Source organism: Monocercomonoides exilis (assembly GCF_001643675.1).
Source record: "Monocercomonoides exilis strain PA203 chromosome Unknown scaffold29-1213020, whole genome shotgun sequence".
Classification (NCBI taxonomy): Eukaryota; Preaxostyla; order Oxymonadida; family Polymastigidae; genus Monocercomonoides; species Monocercomonoides exilis.
In genome coordinates, this window is record NW_027150574.1 from 369,353 (window position 1) to 389,742 (window position 20,390).

The 20,390-nt window shown below is 35.8% G+C and overlaps 8 protein-coding genes across 8 annotated transcripts; 4 read left to right on the top strand and 4 right to left on the bottom strand.

Annotated features, from left to right (window-relative positions):
- Positions 1-39: 39 nt before the first annotated feature.
- MONOS_7476 (uncharacterized protein) lies at positions 40-5,373 on the bottom strand (the record flags this gene model as incomplete). Its single annotated transcript, XM_067877804.1, has 3 exons — positions 40-4,976; positions 5,047-5,140; positions 5,371-5,373. The coding sequence occupies 3 exons, from the start codon at positions 5,371-5,373 to the stop codon at positions 40-42; spliced, it is 5,034 nt and encodes a 1,677-aa protein (XP_067725334.1).
- Positions 5,374-5,456: 83 nt separating this feature from the next.
- MONOS_7475 (putative WD40 repeat) lies at positions 5,457-8,505 on the top strand (the record flags this gene model as incomplete). Its single annotated transcript, XM_067877803.1, has 6 exons — positions 5,457-5,517; positions 5,583-5,728; positions 5,838-6,561; positions 6,750-7,800; positions 8,029-8,119; positions 8,269-8,505. The coding sequence occupies 6 exons, from the start codon at positions 5,457-5,459 to the stop codon at positions 8,395-8,397; spliced, it is 2,202 nt and encodes a 733-aa protein (XP_067725335.1). The 3' UTR covers positions 8,398-8,505.
- Positions 8,506-8,548: 43 nt separating this feature from the next.
- Positions 8,549-9,631, top strand: MONOS_7474 (deoxyribose-phosphate aldolase). Its single transcript, XM_067877802.1, has one exon. It carries the CDS (start codon positions 8,591-8,593, stop codon positions 9,356-9,358), a length of 768 nt encoding a protein of 255 aa, XP_067725336.1. The 5' UTR covers positions 8,549-8,590; the 3' UTR covers positions 9,359-9,631.
- MONOS_17752 (uncharacterized protein) lies at positions 9,411-10,744 on the bottom strand. Its single transcript, XM_067870703.1, has 3 exons — positions 10,648-10,744; positions 10,170-10,603; positions 9,411-10,076 (listed from the first exon to the last, which is right to left on the bottom strand). Exons 2-3 carry the CDS (start codon positions 10,533-10,535, stop codon positions 9,570-9,572), a joined length of 873 nt encoding a protein of 290 aa, XP_067725337.1. The 5' UTR covers positions 10,536-10,603; positions 10,648-10,744; the 3' UTR covers positions 9,411-9,569.
- Positions 10,745-11,368: 624 nt separating this feature from the next.
- Positions 11,369-12,050, bottom strand: MONOS_7473 (putative intraflagellar transport protein 20; the record flags this gene model as incomplete). Its single annotated transcript, XM_067877801.1, has 3 exons — positions 11,369-11,747; positions 11,801-11,886; positions 11,939-12,050. The coding sequence occupies 3 exons, from the start codon at positions 12,048-12,050 to the stop codon at positions 11,544-11,546; spliced, it is 402 nt and encodes a 133-aa protein (XP_067725338.1). The 3' UTR covers positions 11,369-11,543.
- A 1,916-nt stretch (positions 12,051-13,966) lies between these two features.
- MONOS_7472 (uncharacterized protein) lies at positions 13,967-17,976 on the top strand. The gene is made up of 8 exons (XM_067877800.1): positions 13,967-14,005; positions 14,089-14,362; positions 14,413-14,867; positions 15,025-15,108; positions 15,252-15,335; positions 15,609-15,823; positions 16,016-16,470; positions 16,631-17,976. Exons 1-8 carry the CDS (start codon positions 13,981-13,983, stop codon positions 17,727-17,729), a joined length of 2,691 nt encoding a protein of 896 aa, XP_067725339.1. The 5' UTR covers positions 13,967-13,980; the 3' UTR covers positions 17,730-17,976.
- MONOS_7471 (putative Calponin homology domain) lies at positions 17,970-19,435 on the top strand. Its single transcript, XM_067877799.1, has 7 exons — positions 17,970-18,124; positions 18,209-18,319; positions 18,388-18,500; positions 18,565-18,589; positions 18,643-18,783; positions 18,911-19,044; positions 19,217-19,435. Exons 1-7 carry the CDS (start codon positions 17,995-17,997, stop codon positions 19,316-19,318), a joined length of 756 nt encoding a protein of 251 aa, XP_067725340.1. The 5' UTR covers positions 17,970-17,994; the 3' UTR covers positions 19,319-19,435.
- On the bottom strand, positions 19,430-20,368 carry MONOS_7470 (putative eukaryotic translation initiation factor 4E). Its single transcript, XM_067877798.1, has 2 exons — positions 20,194-20,368; positions 19,430-20,090 (listed from the first exon to the last, which is right to left on the bottom strand). The coding sequence occupies exons 1-2, from the start codon at positions 20,358-20,360 to the stop codon at positions 19,691-19,693; spliced, it is 567 nt and encodes a 188-aa protein (XP_067725341.1). The 5' UTR covers positions 20,361-20,368; the 3' UTR covers positions 19,430-19,690.
- Between the last annotated feature and the right edge of the window lie 22 nt (positions 20,369-20,390).

The following is a 20,390-nucleotide window of genomic DNA, read 5'->3' on the forward strand; positions in this document are numbered from 1 at the left end:
GTGGGAAGAAAATTGATCAAAAAAATTTAAAATCATAAATCACAGGAAAGGATTTTTCTTTGGTAATTGCATTGTGTAAATTTGGTCTTTTGGTTCTGACTGTATAGAAGTTATTAAGTGAGTAAACTCTGCTGGTGATTTTTGAGAATTTTGTTGAGAAAAGCTTTCATTGTTTGTCACATATGAAGTCTGTAGATGAGTTGTTGGAAGTGAAGGTCCTTGAATTGGAGGGGGAAGGAGAACAGACTTTTGTTGGCGAATGTTTCCCTTTGGGCGTGCTGAAAGAGAAAAATGAAACGGTTTTGGTTTTGATGCCTGCCTGGGAGTTGGTGCTTTTTTTATCTGATTCTTCACTTTATTCAGTTTATCGCTTGTTTTTTCTGTTGATTTTTCATTCAATGGCAGCAAAGATAAGCTTCTTGGCTTCACTTTCCTTAGCAGTTGCTCATTAAATGAAGCCTCATTCTCTTTTAAACCATCAACTTCTAATTTTTCTGACTGGTTTTGTGAATTTTCTTCTTTTTTTTCTGTTTCAGAAAAAGCAGAGCCGATAAAAGCAATAGCTGATTTTGTGATGTGCTCCTTGGTTAAATCTTCATCTGAGTCATCAGAAGACATTTGGCTGTGAAGGATACGCTCTTGTGGAGGCGATATGACAGCAGAAGAGGAGGAAGGGAAAGAAGAAGAAGAAGTAAATGATGATGATGATGATGAAATAAACGATGGTGAAAGAGAAGGAGATGAAACAAAAGAAGATGAAGAAGAAGAAAAAGAAGGCTGAAATGTCATTGAAGGCGAGGCAATCCCATTTCCACGTTTTTTGAGTGGAGAAGGAATTGAAGGCAGAGAACGAAGAGCAGAAGAAGAAGAAGAAGAAGAAGAAGAAGAAGAAGAAGAAGAAGAAGAAGAAGAAGAAATCAAACTTCTGTGTGAATGAGGCGAAAATGGATTCATTTCAAAATCTTTTGGTATTTGCGAAGAGAAAGAAATGTCATTTTGAGGAGGAAGAAGAAGAGAATGCGAAGGAATGCTAAGCAGACGAGCAGGGGTGGGCGGGAGAACAGGAGGAGGAACAAGTCGTTTGACAGGAGAAGAGGCAGGGGTCATAACAGAGGAAGAGGCAGAAAATGAAGGAAAAGATGGGTTATTTGTGGGAAAAGAAGAAGAGGAGGAAGAGAAAGAAGAAGAGAAGGAAGAGGAAGAGGAAGAGGAAGATGGAGATAGATGATGTTGAGGTGTTGAAATCTGAGAGTTTGAAAGTGATGGTGTTGAAGTCAAATGCCGTGAAAGAGTTTTCTGTGTGGAAAGCAAAGTACTTGTTGCTTGTGATAATGAAGAAGGATATGAAGAAGAAGAAGAAGAAGAAGAAGAAGAAGAAGAATTAGAATTCAATTCAATACTCAGAAAAGGCAAAGAGCGCAGATAGCTAAAAGTGTGTGGATACAGCGAAGCAGCAGTCGATGGCAGGTCTTCCAAGTTCAGTTCAACAGGCTCAATTAGATCTGCTTTGTGTGAAGGCGAAAACAGAGTTGGAGAGAAGGGAATCTCCATCAAACGATACAGCTCGTCTCTTTGCGGTGTTTGCGGCTGGTTGATGTCGATTGACTCGATCAGAGGCAAAAGTGACTGGACTGATTGCTCATTGGCTGCATTAGCCTGCGATTCTTCTTCTTCTTTCAGTTTTTCAATGGATAATGTTGCTTTTGAATCATCTTTCTCAGAATTTCCTCTGTTTGTGTATCTTTCGTGGCTCCTCCGCCATGCTGACACTGGAGTGTTCAATTGTTCCTTTTCTTCTTTCTCTAAAGTTTTGTTCATATCATCAAACTCTTCATCAAACGTAACATCTGCCAAATCTTCTATCATTTGCTCCTTATTCTCCTCCTTCTCCTTCTCCTCCTTCTCTTTTTCCTTCTCCTTCTTCTTCTTCTTCTGTTGTTGTTGGTGGTGGTGGTGGTGGTGCAGCATTTCTCCTCTTCTCCTCCTTATCCTTCTGCACACCTCTTCCTGTTTCTGTGCCACTCTCCTCTGTCTCACCTCACACTCCCTGCGCCTCCTGTCAAATTCTTCCTCGCTCAGCTGGTCTGTCCACAGCAACACGCTCAACTGCAACACTTCCTCTGCAATCGCCTCTTCCTCTCTCTTCAGCTGCTGCAGCTTCGTTTGGTCTTCATCGACTTCTTCATTGACTTCTTCATTCACAGCTTCATCTGCGTCTTCTGTTTTTTCAGCCAAGTCAACTTCATTAAATTGATTGGATTCAGCTTTCTCTTTGAGAGTTGGCTCATCTGCAATCATTCTGTTGCTATCTTCATTTTCATCTTTGCCTTCACTTTCTGTTATTGCATCATTTTCACTTCCTTTCAAAGCCAAAGAAACATTTTTCTCTGATAAGAATTCCGGATTCGAGAACCTTCTGTCAATGCGATCTAAATGAGGTATGATTTTGTTCACAAACGAGTCCAAATGCTGCTTCACTGAAGCATTCAGAATGGAGTGTCTGTTTGAAAGCGACAGCAAGAAATTTCTGGTTGATTCAATCAGAGTTGTTGGCTGTGGTGTGTTTATGTTCATGTCAGTATCAGAGGAGGGGGAAGAAGAAGAAGAGAAGGAAGTTTGTGGATATTCAGAGGGAAGAGAAGAAGAAGAAGAAGAAGATGATGATGATGATGATGATGATGATGATGAAGTGAATGATGAAAGAGAACGATGAAATGGTGAAATTTGAGTGAATGAGTTGGAAGTGTATTGAGCAGAAGGCATTGTTCGTGATGTGGTCAAGTGAAATTGTGAAGGTGACGTGTTTTGAGAAGAAATGAAGCTATTTGTTTGAAGTGGAGAAGTGAACTGTGGCATTATTGTTGCATTTGAAGAAGAAGAAGAAAGAAAAGAAGAAGAAGAAGAAGAAGAAGAATACACCAATGACTCAGGCGTTGCTTTTGTTGACAAAAGAGCAATGAGTGAATGAGGATTGAGTGAATTTGAGTGAAAATGCGAATCTAAGCCACTTCTCTGGCTCATGTGCTGGTTGAGCAATCGTGTCAGCTGGCAAAGAAGAGAAAACCCACTTCCGGCGCTTCGAAGAAGAGCAGCAATGTTTACAAGATATTTGGGAGAAGGTTGAATATTAGAAGAAAGTGATAATGATGAAGAGGAGAAAGAAGAAGATGATGATGTCTCAATCTGTTCACTTTGCTCTTCTTCAATGTCCATCCTTCCGCTTTCTTGTTCTGCATCCATCTGATTCTGAAATGTCGAATTTTGCATTTTGTTTGTCGTATTTTGTGGAACAAGAACACTCCGAACAACAATCAAAGGATCGATTTCTGAGCGGAGGGTGGAAATGACAGGATGTGCGAGAGAGAAGAGAGAATGACGAATTTGTTGTGCTTTTTGTGTTTGCTGTGTTTGCTGTTTTTGCTGTGTTTGCTGAGAAGCTGATGTGAATGAACGAAGAGAAGGATTTGACAGTGTTTGTGAGGGAGAAAGAGAAGAAATGAGATTTGTGTTGTGAACAGGTGTTTGAGTGGGGAGTGTGTTTGTGCGAAGGATTGCAGCGGATGAAGGAGAAAGAGACTGAGGTGGGATGTTCAATTGATTAGATAGAAGTGGATGAAATGATTGAAATGGCTGAAATGATGGATATGTTTGAAATGCCTGGCCTTGTGTCGATGATTGCAGCAAGAACGTATTCCACGCCAGTTCTGAGGCTGTCGATACTTCCGCTGATCGCACAGCTGCTTTTTGCTGCGTCTGAAGCAGTGTGTTCACAATCGAGTCGGCTGACAGAAAAGAAGAAGACAGCGGCAGGTTCAGCGCTACGTCCAGCGGATCTTTGTGGCTGATATCTGTTTGCTCTTTCTGTGGAGTCTCGTTGGAAGACTTATCCTTCTTGTTGTTGTTGCTAATGTTGTATTGTGCCCCACTCATCGTGTCCACATTCGTCCAAAAGCGCCTCAAAGAAGCGACTTCGCCCAGACAGCGCTGAAGCATTGGCCCGATGGGGGATGAGAACAAATAGGCAGATGAAGAGAAAGAGGAAGTAAGAGAAGAGGGGAATGAAGAAACAGGTGGAATGGAAGAGGGTTGTGATGATGGTGGTGATGATGATGATAAAAAAGATGTTGAACGAACCAAAGAAGAAGAAGAGGACGATGTTTGTTGTGTGGAAGCTGATGAAGTGAAAGTTTGCCCAGCAGAAGATGTTGAAGAAGAAGACGAAGCAAATGCACTTTGAGGGAAGTAATTCAGCGAGCGCTGTGGGTAATTACGGAGCTGGCGTGAATGAAACAGCGATGTGGATGAAGTGAGTGGCTGATCAGAGGATGTGTCAAAGAATTGATAGATTGGAGGCGGAGGATGCTCCAGTGACTGTTGCTGCTGCTGTCTCTGTGATTGATTGTGAAGGTGAAAAAATGACTGGTCGTTGAATGAAAAGGAGGTTTCTTGTTTGGATGCCTCAGACGACGAATGTTGTTTGTACGGCTCCAATTTTGCTTCTTCTGCATTCAAGCAATTCTGTGCAGCCAATCTATCTTCATCGAGCTTTCGAGACAGCTCTGTCAAATTCTTCGCTCTTTCCATCCATTTTTTCTGAAGTGCTTGCATCTTGGCTAAATGATTCATAGTGATTTTTCTTTGAGAAATGCAATAACGACACAACGCAGAGTGAGTTGTTGGATTTCCTTTTGTTTGTGACAACAAGACAGAAGCCGAAGTCACTTTGGTCGAAGAAGTTGCAGGAAAAGTTTGTTGAGTCAAAGGATGACTAACAGATGTTGTTTGGATTCCAAGTGTTGGAAAAGACGTTGAGGTTGTAAGATTTAAAAAAGGAGTTGATGATGCCTTATCTGGATACTTGCGTCTGAGTGTTGTTTCAAGTGCGCATACACTTAAATAGTAAATTAAATTAATAAATCTTTCTCCATGGCATGTTTTAAATTGAGACTTCATAAATGTGTTCGGTGGAAGGAAACCTATGTTTAAATATTGAAAATTGAATTTATAAAACTTTATATAATATTAAAATTTTCTCCTAATATATACCTTGTTGTTGTAGAGCGAACAAAGCATCTTCTGCAACTTTTACAAACGCATTTGCTTGTGATTGTTCTCGAATTGGCCAAATTGATTTCATTACCTATAAAGGATAAATTTAAAAAATATAATTTTAGCTCATTAATAAATAAAAATTCACGAAAGCAAACAGGTTTAATAGCATCATTTCCAAAGATGCAACACAAAAAAAAATGTACAACATGCTGCATCCCATTTATGTTCATTTTTTCGAACATGTGAGGATTAAATGATATTCCTGTTTGCTTTTCCACTTCAATTTTATCAAATCCGAGTAATACCAAATTTGTGTACCATAAGGTCAATTTATCCATGTGAAAAAGCAACAATTTTTTATCCTCGGATCAGTAGATGCCCAAAAGTTACTTGAATTTTTTGCCATGACCGAACTTCTTGCAGATGAGCTTAATTATTTGATTTATCGGTATCTAGTTGAAAATGGCATGCAAAGACTATTTTTATCAATATGTTAGATAATGAATATATGAATTTAATGTTCTTTACAGGCTATGCTCACTCAGCTTTTGCTTTTGCAAACGAATCCCTTGTCCTATCTGTTAATTTTGGTGAAATTGATGCAGATTCAGGTCGATTGATTGAATTAATTCAAAAAGGCCTTCACTTTACAGAAATTGAAACTCATATTAAAAAGGTGTGCTGTCATTTTTTATATTTTTAGTAAAAAATGTTGATTTTGAATACCACTTTTTGACAATTTTTATTTAAATTTCTTTTTAATAACTACTCTATTTTTTTGAAAGGATGGTACGGAAATAATATGCCCAGAGCCTTTTTCATTACTGAAGAAACATAGATGCAAAGTTGCTGGAACGAGACCATTTAAAAGCGATCCTTTAATGCCGTCGGTTATTTCAGCTGTAGAAATAGTTAAAAAGGGACCTGCTGTTGGAGAAGATAGGATTTGTCGACGAACAAGACAACAAGATCAGAATAACGATTCATCATCATGCACATCAATAACACCAATATTGGCAAAATCAGGATCATCTGCAAGCTCATCAGACATTAAAAAACCATTACCGTTAACTATGGTTACTTTAGAAGGGATCAAAATTATTCCTGAAAGGCAATTAAAGTTGATTGGAACATCTGGTGAGACAACCGGCTGTGGGTGGAGCAAAATCCACAAGGGCTATGCAGCTACCTGTGATTCGAATGGAGACTGCCGCATTTGGAACTTGAGTGCGTGCTTCTCAACAGCACCAGGAAGAGTAGGAAAGCTGCCTAATGTAACAGATAACATACTGGATGTCAGAGAAAAGCGTTCATCAGCCAGCTCGTCTCAAAGCACAAGTGTCATTATGAAGGCACCACAAGATTCAGGCATCACCACAACCCTGCTGAAAGTCAAAAGCAATGGAGCGTCTCAGATGAACGGGCTGGCAACAGTCGATTGGTCGAGCGACGGAGAAAAGCTGGCAATGGGCGGGTTTGACGGCAAAGCAACCATCTTTGGGTTAAATGGTATGTGTTGTCTATTCGTCATTTTATCTTTTGGAAAATGATTTTTTTTTTTTTTTAATAATGAATTTTATGGTTGTTATAATTTTATCTTATCTTTTTTGTTATTTTTAATTTTTATTTAATTTTATGTTTTCTTTTTTTATAAATATAACATCCACCATTTCCATCATACTCTAATTCATCCACAGGAAACGAGATTGCACACACTTGTCCGATGTCTGAGCCAGTGATGTCGTTGAAGTTCAACAAGGCCAGCAATCTCCTTATGTCTGGCTCAACAGACTCATTCTGCGCCATCTGGGCATTTGGCAACACCACATCAACATCTTCTTCCTCTTCCTCTTCCTCTTCCTCTTCTCCTCTTGTTGAACCTTCTTCTCTCTCATCTTTGACATCCTTGACATCTTCTTCTTCTTCTTCTTCTTCTTCTTCTTCTGCCTCCTCTTCCTCTTTCTCCTCCTCCTCTTCTTCTTCCACACCCCTATCACACACACCAGGCCTCTCCGATTTTACCGGCAAGCTGCACCCCTCCTTCATTTCATCCCCCGTCGCTGTCGAGATGGCCTCCCGCTCCGACAACGCTGTGCTCCTCCACGTCATCGACTCGCAGCGCTCTGCTCTGATGGACTTCGACTGGCGCGACGACTACTCCTTCTCCACGTCCTCTGCAAGAGGCACGGCTGACCTCTTCCACATCGGCTGCCCTTCCCCCGTTGCCTTGTTCACAGGACACACAGGAGAAGTCAACAGCGTCAAGTGGAATGCCTCGGGAGAGTACCTGGCCACTGGGTCAGACGACGCTACTGTCTGCATTTGGCACCCGGACATCCCCAGATTCACGGGGATTGCGCCGTGTGAGGGAACTGGTGGTATTTCTGGTGTTTCTGGTGTTGATGTTGTGAGTGGTGTTGGAGCTGGAGCTGATGTGAAGTCAGAATTAGACAGACTGACACTCTCAGCTTCGACTTTATCTTCTTCTTCTTCTTCTTCTTCAATGCCATCATCATCAACATTAACATCTTCTTCCTCTTCTTCCTCCTCCAAGACAAAGAAGTACGCTATTCCCTTGCAGACGCTCCGCCATTCTAAGCCTGTGTATGTTGTGCGATGGACGCCCACTGGGAAAGGCACAGCCAATCCGAACATGCCTCTGAGGCTGGTCACGTCGTGCTTCGACTGCTCGGTCTCTCTGTGGGACTGCAGCACTGCCACAAAACTGTACTCGTTCGAAGGGCATCAGTATGTGTAGTTGTTGAGGGGAGGAAGTGGAGGTGGTGGTTGATGGTTGATGGTTGATGGATTGGGGTTTTATTATTATGATTATTTTTATTATTAAGCTTATTGATTTTAGTTTTATTTTGGTTATTCCGTTTGTGCCTGTGTATTTTTATTTTATATTTTTATTTATTTTTTTGTGAATAAATTTATTTGCTAATTTAAAAATTTTTTTCTTTTCGAATTGCTTAGCGAGCCTGTTCATACTCTTGCGTTCAGCCACGATGGCAAAATATTGGCAACTGCCTCGATGGACAATGTTGTTCAGCTGTGGTCCGTTAATGTTTGTCATATTATTTATCCTTCTTCTTCTCCTTTTTAAACTGTAATTTTTTTTTTTTGAATATTTCTGTGAAAAAATTGCTGCAAAATATGTTCAATACTTTCTACAAAATAAAAATGTGGTAATGATATTTATTTGCATTCTTCTAGGATGGGAAGCACATAGCAGTAATTTCTGATGTTGGAGAAGTAAATGACCTTTCATGGAGTCCGGATGACTATTGGCTCATGGTTGTATCTTCATCATCGCTTCTGCTTGTTGATATGAGAATGATGTAATTTATCACTTCACTTTTTTGTCTTTATGCTATAATATTTAACATTTTCTGATTTTATTTTTATCAAACATTTTTACCGAAACAAAAAGTTAAAATTACATTTTTATGAGATTAATTAGGTTATTTCATTTTTGCTTTTCTAGGTTGTGGTTATTCTGATCAAGATAATTTTTGATTAAATTTCTAAATACACAATGACAGACATTAAACCGCTTGCATTAAGAGCTTTGCATGTTATGGATTTGACAACATTGAACGATAATGACACTGATGAAAAAGTGATTTCATTATGCAAACAAGCAAAAAGTCCATATGGAAATACTGCTGCAGTTTGTGTGTATCCTCGTTTTGTTCCCATCGCAAAGAAAACCCTTCGCGAGCAAGGAACTCCAGAAATTAAAGTTGCAACTGTTACTAACTTCCCTCACGGAAATCCAGACGTTGAAATTGCTCTCGCCGAAACTCGTGCCTCAATTGCTTATGGAGCTGACGAAGTCGATGTCGTATTCCCCTATAAATCTTTAATTGCTGGAGATGAAAAAGTTGGTTTTGAACTTGTCAAAGCATGCAAAGAAGCTTGCGAAGCCGCAAAGATTCATTTGAAAGTGATCATTGAGTCTGGAGAACTGAAAGATCCTGCATTGATAAGAAAAGCTTCTGAAATTTCTATTGACGCAGGAGCAGACTTTATTAAAACGTCTACTGGAAAAGTTGCTGTTAATGCAACTCTTGAAAGTGCAGAAATTATGATGAAAACAATTTCCGATAAAGGCGTAAAAGATCGCGTTGGATTCAAAGCCGCAGGTGGTGTTCGAACAGCAGAAGATGCTGCGAAATATCTTGAACTTGCCGATAAGATTATGGGAGAAGGATGGGCAACATCAGCAAAATTCCGTTTTGGAGCTTCTGGCCTTCTCGGGAGTCTTCTTAAAGCGCTTGGTGAAGGAGAGAAGAAAGAGTAAATCGTGTATGACGATTACATGAGCGAATAAAAGGAATCAAAACTGTTGATATGTTGCTTGTGAAGTTTTATTTAACTGAAAACAATATTCAAAAAAATTCATGAGATATTTGAAGTGGGTGTGTTGAGTTGAAAATTTATTTTTACATGTTTCGTTTCAACGTTATGGGAAATTGAATCCTAATGTTACGAATTGTTAACGTGATTTGCGTTCATTTCTCTTTATTGGCTTTTATGCATTCACTTTGGTGTTCAACATGAATTGAGCTCGAAACGTTTTTTTGTTGTTTTTTCTTAGAATCCAGCTTTTGCTTTAAAACTGAAATGAATCTTGCAATTGGTGCAAATACGATTGGAATAAGCAACGGGGCATAGAGCGCAAACAAGTGATCGGAAGGAGCAGGCGTTCTGGGTGAGGCAGATTCGTCGTTTGTCAATCGCTCAAAGATAAGTGCAGATTGAGTAAATGCTTCAAGAGCATCAAATATCCGATTGTTGGTTGGTTGATCTTCTGAGAAAGAAGCAAGAGCAATTCCCTTGTTTAGATAGGATATGCCCAAAGGCAATAGTCGTTTTCGAAGAGCTAAATAATCGGCCCGATCTTGAAAAAAGGGTTCCTGCGATTTAACAATTGACAAAGCATTTACGCAAAATTCATGCAAATACCTAATTCTCGAAAGAAGAAGAAGGTCGCTTTCCCAATCAGCCAAAGGTGCATCCTAATTTTGAAAATGGTGGAGAGATGAATGTCCCCAATCGATCATGAGAAAATTCAAAAATAAAGACTATTAAAAAGTATTAAAAGTTCATACGGTTACTGACAATCCCAATTGAGCACGAATTATCTTGTTAAAATTTCTTGAAATTGTTTGGTTGTCTTCTTTTGTAAGCAAAGAATTGTTGAAAGGCGTATGGAGGCTGTGAGAATTTATATTAAGTTTAAGAACACTTCCCCACTGATTTACATTAAATGCCTCGACGTTATTTAAATAATTGTGATCGTTCGTTAAATTGTTCTTGCTGTGCATTTTTGTGTCAAAGTAAATTAGTATATGTCGAAGAACTACTCCAACAAATCCATCGGATATTTCTTTTTCGTTCACAACAGAAGGAAGATTTTTTTCGTTAACAGTGGAACGCCCCCGTTGCATTTTGAACAAAATATCGTTCTGCATCATAAATTGATGATCAACAGTGACATCTAAATTAGTTAATTGAGAAAGAATTGGAAACGATTCAACTAAAACTGCAACAAAATTTAAAAAAATTCCATGAAACAGTTTAACAAACATTTTTTGAACTCTTCATTGCTGCGACTCTGTCCTTCAAAAGGTAAGGTATCATGCACTAAATGAAGAGCAAAGTGTTGTTGTTGCAACCCAATGTCATTTTTTCCAATTCTTGGAACAATAATTTTTCCCGAAAGATCATTCAATATTAAAGATGGAACATCCTTGACATCAACATTCTGTGGGATATGAACAAAGAAAATTCTATTTGGATTTGAATTTGTATTGTGTAAGCTTCCGTTATTATAACTTTTTTTGCATTTTTTTGAATCATTTACAATAATAATTGAATATGAACCAATAGACTCATTCAGAAATTCACTATTCGCAAAATTTTGTTTCATAATCTCTTCATCTTCACAAACTTGAATCTGTTTTGAATTTATAGGAAGCTGAAAACTTTTAAAATGTGGAACGCAGGAGGATAAGCTTGAAGCTTCCAAAGACGTACTCGCGAGGTCACGTAGATAAGAAGCATTTATATGGTCTTCATCAGAAAAGATATTTAGCGATTGAGGGAAAGCACAGGATAATGTTGAAACATGACATTTTTTGTCTAATTGAAAGCTGAACATATAATAATCCCTTGACAAATGTTTCACGCACCATATAACAAATACTATAGAATATTGCAAAAGCAAAATAATAAGTGCCGCCTCATTGCGCGATATTTGAAAAGAAAACCATTTTTTCATGGATCATTAATAAAAGTAAGGGAAATTCAACAATAAATAAGTTTATGAATATCGTTTTGCTTCCAAGACGCACAGATGCGTATGAAAAAGAAATGGAATTTTTACTAAAAACATTACAAATTTCGTGAAATGGCTGATAAGACGAAGAAAAATCATGATGTGGAATGGAACTTACACATTGTGAAGTGTGATTCAAAAACGATCATTGACCTGTTGGCAACGGTTCCATAGCCGCTAATGCTTGAATCATCTGCTGTTGTTCAGCCTCCAATTTGATTAGTGAATCTAATTCAGCTTTAAGACGTTGTAATTCAGTGTTTCTATCCATAAGCAAAGCTTCTAATTCAAATTTTCTCCTTGTGCGATATTCTGATTCGCTAGCAAGAATATTTCTGAAACCCATTGCCTGAGTTAAAAAATTGTTTATTAATAAAAAAACTTTTCGAAAAGGATCCACACTTTTGTCTTTTCTTGTTCCGTCTGTTGTGCCATCTTGTCAACGTATTCAACATAGCCGAAAACTGTTTCTGCAAACTTATCAATTTCTGTATTTAAAAGATGGAAATAACATATTGAAACAATTAGAAAAATTCGAACTGGTTGAAAAAGTTTGCGTCTGATTAACTAAATTTTTTGATTGATCGGCTTTCTTTGCTGGCATAACGTGCAATTGCCCCAATTCATCCACATCAAAAAGATCATTTTCCATTTTGTTTGCAAAAAACTTAAATTATGGTTAAAAGAAGTTTTAAAATTAAAAAATCTTCGAAATGTTTTTTGAAATATCGATTATTAATTTTCTTTTGATAAAAAGATCAAATTTACCTTTTCAGCTTCAAAAAAAAAAAAACAAAGAAAGAAAAACACTGACGTACACAAAATACACTAGCGCACTTTATAATAAAAATTACTGTATGTCACTTTGATTTACGTTTTGTTTTTTGATATATTCAATAAATTATCTATCTTTTTATAATGCTATTTTGAAGTGGACAATCCATCGAAAATTCACTTTATCAGTATTATTGAACTTCTTGTTCCACAAAAAGAAAAAATAATTATTTTATATAACTTAAATCATGATATAATGTTAATTAGCACACACTTCACATGCTTTTGCAAAATGAAAATTTTTATCCTTTTTTAAATGTGACTTTTCGCCAAAGTTATAAAAAAAAGTTTTCTTTCAAAGTGGTAACAAGACATTTTCGGTTTCAAAAAATATTCTGATGTGAGTGATTACACATAATAATGATTGACAAATTAGTGATATCGTATTTATAAAGATCTCTTTTAAGGAAATGTGTTTATCTCAAGTTTTTTTCGATGTTCAGTTTGTGCATAAAAATACCGGACAAGATCGATTTCACAATAACTGTAATAGGAATAATTCTGGCAATTTTCCTCAAAATATATCTCACCAATACAAACTCATTTGAAAAACAAGACTTCACTTCAGCTTTATTTGTGCTCGGAAAAAATTATTTCCAAAATAACAGAGAAATAGGATTTTGTGTTTCTCCGAGACCAAAAAAAATAGTTTTTTTCGAGCACAATCGAGGAAGTCATTAAAGTCTCGTTTCTCAAATGAGTTTGTATTGATGAGATATATTTTATGGAAAATCGTCAGAATTATTTCTATTGCAGTTATTGTGAAATCGATCTTGTCAGGTATTTTTTGCACAAACTTTATTTTGTGTTTCAGAAAAGAAATTCATAATATCATCAGATCACTGTTCTCACATGTGAGATTTCACTGGTATTAAAAATAATGCTCGAAAATGTAATATATTCCATTTCAGTTAATTTTCTTGATTGAGAACAGAAATTTGGGCGAGATATAACCTGGTTGACAGAAGAGTTAAGAAAAATGGCAAATGCTAAATGTTGAGTTTTCTTTTTCTAATAACCTTAAAATTCTTTTTATTCGGCGAAGTTTCTTCTGTCATAATCTATTTCAATGGAGATAAAAATAAAAAAAATTGGGTACGATCATTGAAAATATTTGCATTTTTTCATATCTCTTCATATGTCTTCCAAACATTGATGAACTCTGTTGTTGACTTATTTAATTTTGTTGTTAATATGGGTGATTACTTATGAAATTATATCTTTTTTCGTGGTATTTATAAAAAAAGTCGTCCAATGTTTTTTGAAAAATATTTTTTCAAACAAATGAGAAAATTATAATTATTGTTCCATAAGCTAATGCCTGAGACAAATGCAAGAGAAAAAATATCAACGAAATTGCTTTTTTCCTTTTCAGCGCACATTCTTAATGTTCGAAACAAATTTTTAAGTCGAAATATCAAATTGAAATTATATGATTTTAAAAATTATCACCCATATACATGATTTTCACCATGACAAAAATTGCAAAATTTGTGGTGGTTGTTGATTAGCAACAGACAGAAACAATTTTTCAAAAAAAAAAAAAAAAAAAAAAAAAAAAAAAAAAAAAAAGAAAAAAAAAACAATTGAATGAAAAACTGAAACTTAACATAATTACAATAAACGTTGGCGACTGAATGTCAGAAAACATTTTTTGATATAATTTTTTGATTGTTCAAGTTATTCTGATTCTAAATTTTGACTTCAAGAAAATCATTAAGGTTCAAATACTTATTTCGTTATGTGTTATGCTTCTTAGCAAGAAAGTTCTGAGTGTGTCTTGGTTACCTTTGAAATAAACATATTTTTTTAAAAACATAACTTAATTCATATACGTTCAATTTTTCTTTTAACAGCCATACAACATGAATCCGCTGTTGAAGTTCTTGAACAAACATTAAATTCGAATCGTTCTGTAAATTGTGTTGTATATTCACTAAACTCAAGCGGATCACCTTTAGGAATGAGCGCTTACATCATGCAAAATATCTGTAAGGCATTTGAAAATTGTAGATTTGTAACACAGCTAAAAATTAGTCATGTTCCTTTAACATTGCTTGAGATTCAGCAAATGTCATCTCTATTTTGTCCAAAATCCAAACTGAATGCATTGTCGCTTTCCGATTGCAGGCTTGCTTCAATAATAAAATTCTGACTCATTTGATAATTTTCTTTTTCAGCCTTGATGATGATTCAATTATGGCACTGCTAATATTAATATTAGAAAACAAATTTAGAAATTTGAGATATTTAGATCTCAGTGGAAATCAACTTGGAATTTATACATCAAATCCTCCAACAGTTCAATATGACTTTACTCCTGGATGCAAAGTATTAAGCAGGTTGCTTATTGACAAGAAAACGAAATTGGGAACAATAATTTTGGATAGGAATCCTCTTGGCAACTATGGACTTCTGTGTTTATGTCAAGTTCTTCCTCATTCCAGTTTGAGAGAACTACGAATTTCTGGGATCAACGCAACAACAAAAGGAATATTCTGTCTTACGCGCATTTTGAAATTTTGTTCTTCACTTAATGCACTTGATATATCACATAATTACATTGGTCATTCCGCAATGATTTCCCTTTTGAATGTTCTTTCATCTTCACAGATAAAAAGTTTAAACATAAGCAGTATAAAAATTTATTTTTAATTTTTAAAATTTCATGTCGATTTCTTTCTTTTTTGATACATTACTTTTGGACATCTTCGTTAATTCTGATCTTTTACGTGGGGAATGATTTGTGGTTCCAATTTTTCCGTAATTCATTCATTTAACCATTAACATAGACACGTTTCTTGACGACTTGTCGCTAATTGCACTTGGAATTGTAATCAGCAAAACCGACTTTATTGTGTCATTGGACATATCTCGTATGCTGTTAAAATTCAGAAAATTTATCGGATATCTTGATAATTATTTATTTATTTATTTATTTATTTATTTATTAATAATTTAATTTATTTATTTTATTTGTTGTTGATGCTTCTGTTGTTGTGTCAAACTTGCTTGACAGAAAACAAAGTCTCCAAAAACTCAGCCGAAGTGTTTTGTGAGTTTCTTTTGACAAATACTTCCATCGAAACACTGATATGCACAGGTTTGTTGCGAAATATATAATGATTGACCAAATTGAATGCTTCCTCCTTAATGGGATAACATTTTTAATGGTTCTAAACATTTTGTTGTGAAATTAGAAATAAAAATTTATCCAAACAAAAATTGAGGAGATTCTTTATCTGAAAAAAATTTTTTGTGTTTTTTTTTTGAAATAGAAAAATATTTTTTGTTCTCAATAATTATCTTGTGAATTATCAAACAATTTTTATTTTTCCTCCCTCCTTTTTAATCCTCATTCACGTGTAAATAACAGAAATGGGCGAAGATGCGCTTGAGGTGTTTATCCCACAAGCGCTGGATGCGAAATACGGAAGAGGAATGAAGTCATCTCGAGAAATCGTGTGTTTGAAGCACGAATCAGTCGGCAAGTTTTCTGCACTGAAGTACAAAGCGTTTCATGGCTATATCGTTACAGGCTTGCTCTTTCTTGTGGGGCAGCTGCTTTTCTCGCTGATTAGCACAGGAATGGTTTGTTGTATTAAAATTGAATTTTTTTTCCCCCAATAAACTTTCATATTCTTAATAAACTTTTCATTTTATTTGGAACTTTATGATCTTTGAATGTTAATTTTTAACTTAACTTTCTTATTTTTGTTCTATTTTTATTTCTTTTTCTTTATCTGTCTTTTTCTATTTCTAAACACAACCCAAATTTCCCAGAGTGTAATGTCATCGATCGAGTACATATATCACGGCCAGACAGTTCCCGGCTGGCTGCTTGCTGGATTTGTGATGCTGGGTCTTTTCTGCGCTGCCCTCGACCACTTCGCCATCAGTCGCACAAAGCAGCACAAGGAGCCCTGGATGTCGCTGCTGTATTTGCTGGTTGTGGGCTATGTGGTTGACACAGTACGCCTCATTATGCGCACAAAGGGGAACTGGGACACCATCGCAGAGCCTGTTGGGAAGAAAGATGCTGTGCACCAGTCAACATTTGCGTCAATTAAAGTGATCAGGGCGCTGGTTGAGTCGATCCCGACGATTGTTGTGCAAGGGTACATGCTCCTTATCGCCCAGCAGAACATCTCGTTCATCAACGTGCTGTCATTCATCGCATCGATTTTGTCGCTGACTTTTGTGATCGCTTCTTTTTTGTCGACAATTAGCACTACACAGTATGCTTTGGCTTCATTATTTCAATCTCAAATGAAAATTCTTCTTCTTCTTCTTCTTTTTAATATATTCCACTTTTCATTATTATCATCATCATCATAATTATAATTCCTTTCAAACATTTCTATTATTTTTTTTCCTCATTTACCCTATTTTCCTCAGCGTGTCCCAAACAGAGCCAATGGAAGAGTCCTTCTTTTGGATGGCTCGGCTGTTTGTGTACTGTCTGATTTCGCTGACACTCAACCTCCTTCGTCTGTGTCTTGCTGCCTCCAACGCACCAGTGAATGTTGTTTTGTATCTCGTCATCTCTTTCTCTTTCTGGTTTCTTGTTTTCTCTCTGATGTCCAAAACCACACACACCACTTTTTATATCCAGACTCTGCTTCACATTCTGCTTCTGACTCCCTTCGGGATGGGGTTCTATTCAGACAGCATTATGTCATCAGCAAAAGGGCGCTCGTATTTCTGGCTGTTCATCCGGCGCATCCCGCGCTTCGTGTTTGTGCTTGTTGACCTGCTCGCTTTTGCCTTCCGCGCATTCACACTCCTTCTGTCGATTGTGGCTCGCTATGAAGTGTCATTGGGGTTCCTCTTTCTTGTGCTCATTTTGATCTTCCTGGACTTCGTGATGATCCTCTTCCGCATTGTGCTCGAGAAGAACGGCTCTTCCTCTGCACCAGAACTCCACTCGGCTGCCAGAAAGTCCAAGAAAAAGCCAAAACGTGGCATCACACTGAACTTGAACACAGGAGAATTAGATGGCGTTCCGCTGCTGCGTTCTCAGAAATATAAGAAATCGGGGAGCAGCAGCAAGAGAAAAGGAGGTTCTTGTGAAAGTGATTACGAAGGTGATGGTTCAAATAGGGAAGGCAGAGGAGAAGAAGAAGATAGCAATAATGATGATGAATGGGAAGATGGCTCATCTGAAAGCGATGATGAAGATGATGACGATGAAGACGATGAAGACGATCTATTAGAAGAAAGCACAAGCTCACCTGGCTTTGATGAGTTTAGCAGTGACACTGAGAGCGACACAGATTCTGAGCCGTTTGATGTGATTGAAGAGCGCCGTAAGATGGTAGCGCAAATCCCCATCCCGTCGATCTTGAAGGAGATTACCATCATCAGAAAGAAGAAGCATGTGCAAGAAAAACCAAAACAAAGTTATGATAAAAGTTACATTGTAGCTGAGCCTCAAGATTCACTTTTGAGTCAGATGGACGAAATGATAAATTCTTCTTCGCAAAAACCAGCTTGAACATTTTGTTCACACTATTTTCAGTTTTTAACTGATGTTTAGAAATACTATATTATTAATTTACATTATTTATTGCTTATTTTTTCATAATAAAAATTTGTTTTTATGTGTAGAGTTTATTCCGAGAAACTTTCAGGATTAGCTCAATTATTACTTTTCGTGATGTTTCACATAATTTTTTGTTCATGCTTTTTTATTTCATTTCGTATTTTTTTATCATTTCAATAAAAGATCTTGCCCGTCATTAGTTGTTTTTCGCATTCAAATGGCTTCTCAATCACTTCCAGCAAAATATAATCTTGATCCAGATACTCTTTCTGTGATATACGATTGGGTTGACCAAGTGGAGCTGTCAAGAGTAAAAAAGAATATTGCTCGTGATTTTAGTGATTGCTGTATGAAGAAATGAGTATTTTTAAAAATTTTATTTGGTTCATCACATTTTTGTATCTTTTAATAAAAAATTAAAATCACTATAGTGATGATGGCAGAAGTAATTGCTCATTTTTATCCAAAATACGTTGAGCTGCACAATTATCCCGCTGCAAATTCAACATCGAAAAAAATCGACAACTGGAAAACTCTGAATAGTTTGCAAAAATCTATTTTTTTGTTATGATAGCATTTGTATTTTAATAAATGATTATTATTTATTCAGCGAAAGTTCTCAAAAAACACTTCGGTTTTACATTTTCAATGGAAGATATTGAAAACATCGCTTTATGTAAGGTTGGTGCGATCGAGTGGGCCCTTTCAGAATTAAAACAGAAAGTATTAATAACTTCTATGATTGTTTAATTAAATTTAATTTTTATGTTCGTTTATTTCAACTTAGATTGATCAACATCGAGACTCTCGCAGTTTGTATCTTTTATTTGACGATTTTCTATGAAAATGTCTTTTCTTAATTTAGCTAGCGGATCACCTCAAACAAGTCACAAAGCGTCCAGAAGTGATGCTGCAGATGGTTCCGCTGACCAATCAGATCAATATGAAGAAAACAAAGAATACATTTCACCAAAACAAGCTTTTGCTGCTCCAGTCAAAGAAGAAGGTTTATTAATTTCATTGAATGTTGTTTAAAAACACTCTTTTTTTGCATATAAATTATTTTTAAAATTGAATTATCTGTCTTTCTTTCTTTCTTTTTGGACTGTTAATCTAATTATTAAACATTTTAGTGAGAGATCATCTTCAACCGGCCACCTCACAACAAAAAGCTGCTCCAGCCGTAAGCGAGGAATACCTCAAAATGGCAGAGCATATGCTTGCAGAAAAAGATCAAATAATTCAAGGATTGAAGGAAACCATAGAGGTCTGAATAGTTTTTTTTTCTTTTTTATTTAATTTTTTTTAAATATTTTTATTCTGTTTTAAACAATCAAAAATCGTTTTGTTTTATTATTAATAACATTTGACGTTTTTTTTTTTTTTTTTTTTTTTTTTTTTTTTTTTTTTTTTTTTTTTTTTTTTTTTTTTTTATGAAGATTCTTGAAACAAAGACTCGGAGGCTTGAACAAAGTATACGATTGAAGGATGTGCGCATTCAGCAACTCACATTGAAACTCCAACAAGCTGGTCTTTCTTGAGGCAAAATAAGTTTTTTCATATATTTATGTTTTTGAGTTATTCTCAAATTATTCATCTCAAATTTGTATTTTGTATTCAAATCAACTTTACAAAAATGCTTTTTCAGTTTCTGCGAATTTATTTATTTATTATGTTGTAATGAATCAAAATGTAACTTTTCTATTTCAAAAAAACATGCAAAATTGCATCAATCATTAGAAAAACAAATGATGAAGCAAAAGGAAATCATGAAAAGAAAAATTTGCCCTTCATTAGCTTTGTAATAAACATTATGAATTTAATGCTTAATTTTTGCAAAAATTCATATGTGTTAGAAAGGGTATTCTATAAAACCAAATAAATGACAGTGAATATAAACTAAAATAACTAACTCATTTTCCTTTTCTAACGTAATATGATATTACTTCGCTTTCCAATGGTGGTAGTTCCCTCAGTTTCAGCATTTCATTTATTTTATCAAAAATTGAATCTTTCAACTTCTCATTCGGAGAATCCTTTTTTGTCCATATCTCAATCAAATCCTTTGTTTTATTAAATCCAATTCCACAAATAAATTCGGTAAAAGGAAGTTGATTTCCAATTGTCAGAAGCAATAAATCAAAAAATATAATTTCGCTATTGATTGAATATGTCTTTTTTGAACTTTTGAGATCAACCTGTCCACCTCCTTCATTCATAGGATCTTCCCATGCGGGTTTGATTCCATCTTTAAAAAAATAATACGTTGTTCTTGCTGGGAGCATTGAAGGTTTTGGAATGTTGTGACACATTCTAACATAAATATCAAATCATCCCACAAATACAGTAATAAAAACAATCAACATGACGTTTAAAAAAATATTATTATGAAAACAATTTTTTAATTGCAGCACACGTCCAATATTGTTCAACAGTTCCAACTGTGCAAATCTCTGTGTAAAGTGCACTCCATTCATCCTTTGTTGTGGTTGAAGACGAGCCTTTAAACTGTGATGCAGGCTTCTTAAAATACAACGTCCATTTGTATTCAAGGGGATGGGATTCTTCACAGACAGAAGTCATTTTCCTATGGGATGGATCTATATTGATCGA

Bases quoted from the DNA above. Each gene is read 5' to 3' on its own strand.
- MONOS_7470 (XM_067877798.1), bottom strand. From the start codon at position 20,360: ATGACTTCTGTCTGTGAAGAATCCCATCCCCTTGAATACAAATGGACG. The intron at 20,091-20,193 runs GTGTGCTGCAAT...TATTTATGTTAG, and splicing joins ACTGTTGAACAATATTGGAC to AATGTGTCACAACATTCCAA.
- MONOS_7472 (XM_067877800.1), top strand. From the start codon at position 13,981: ATGCTTCTTAGCAAGAAAGTTCTGA. The intron at 14,363-14,412 runs GCTTGCTTCAAT...TTTCTTTTTCAG, and splicing joins TTGTCGCTTTCCGATTGCAG to CCTTGATGATGATTCAATTA. The intron at 15,336-15,608 runs GTTTGTTGCGAA...TGTAAATAACAG, and splicing joins CGAAACACTGATATGCACAG to AAATGGGCGAAGATGCGCTT.
- MONOS_7471 (XM_067877799.1), top strand. From the start codon at position 17,995: ATGGCTTCTCAATCACTTCCAGCAAAATATAATCTTGATCCAGATACT. The intron at 18,125-18,208 runs GTATGAAGAAAT...AAATCACTATAG, and splicing joins TCGTGATTTTAGTGATTGCT to TGATGATGGCAGAAGTAATT. The intron at 19,045-19,216 runs GTCTGAATAGTT...TTTTTTATGAAG, and splicing joins GATTGAAGGAAACCATAGAG to ATTCTTGAAACAAAGACTCG.
- MONOS_17752 (XM_067870703.1), bottom strand. From the start codon at position 10,535: ATGATGCAGAACGATATTTTGTTCAAAATGCAACGGGGGCGTTCCACT. The intron at 10,077-10,169 runs GTATGAACTTTT...TTTCAAAATTAG, and splicing joins AATTGGGATTGTCAGTAACC to GATGCACCTTTGGCTGATTG.
- MONOS_7474 (XM_067877802.1), top strand. From the start codon at position 8,591: ATGACAGACATTAAACCGCTTGCATTAAGAGCTTTGCATGTTATGGAT.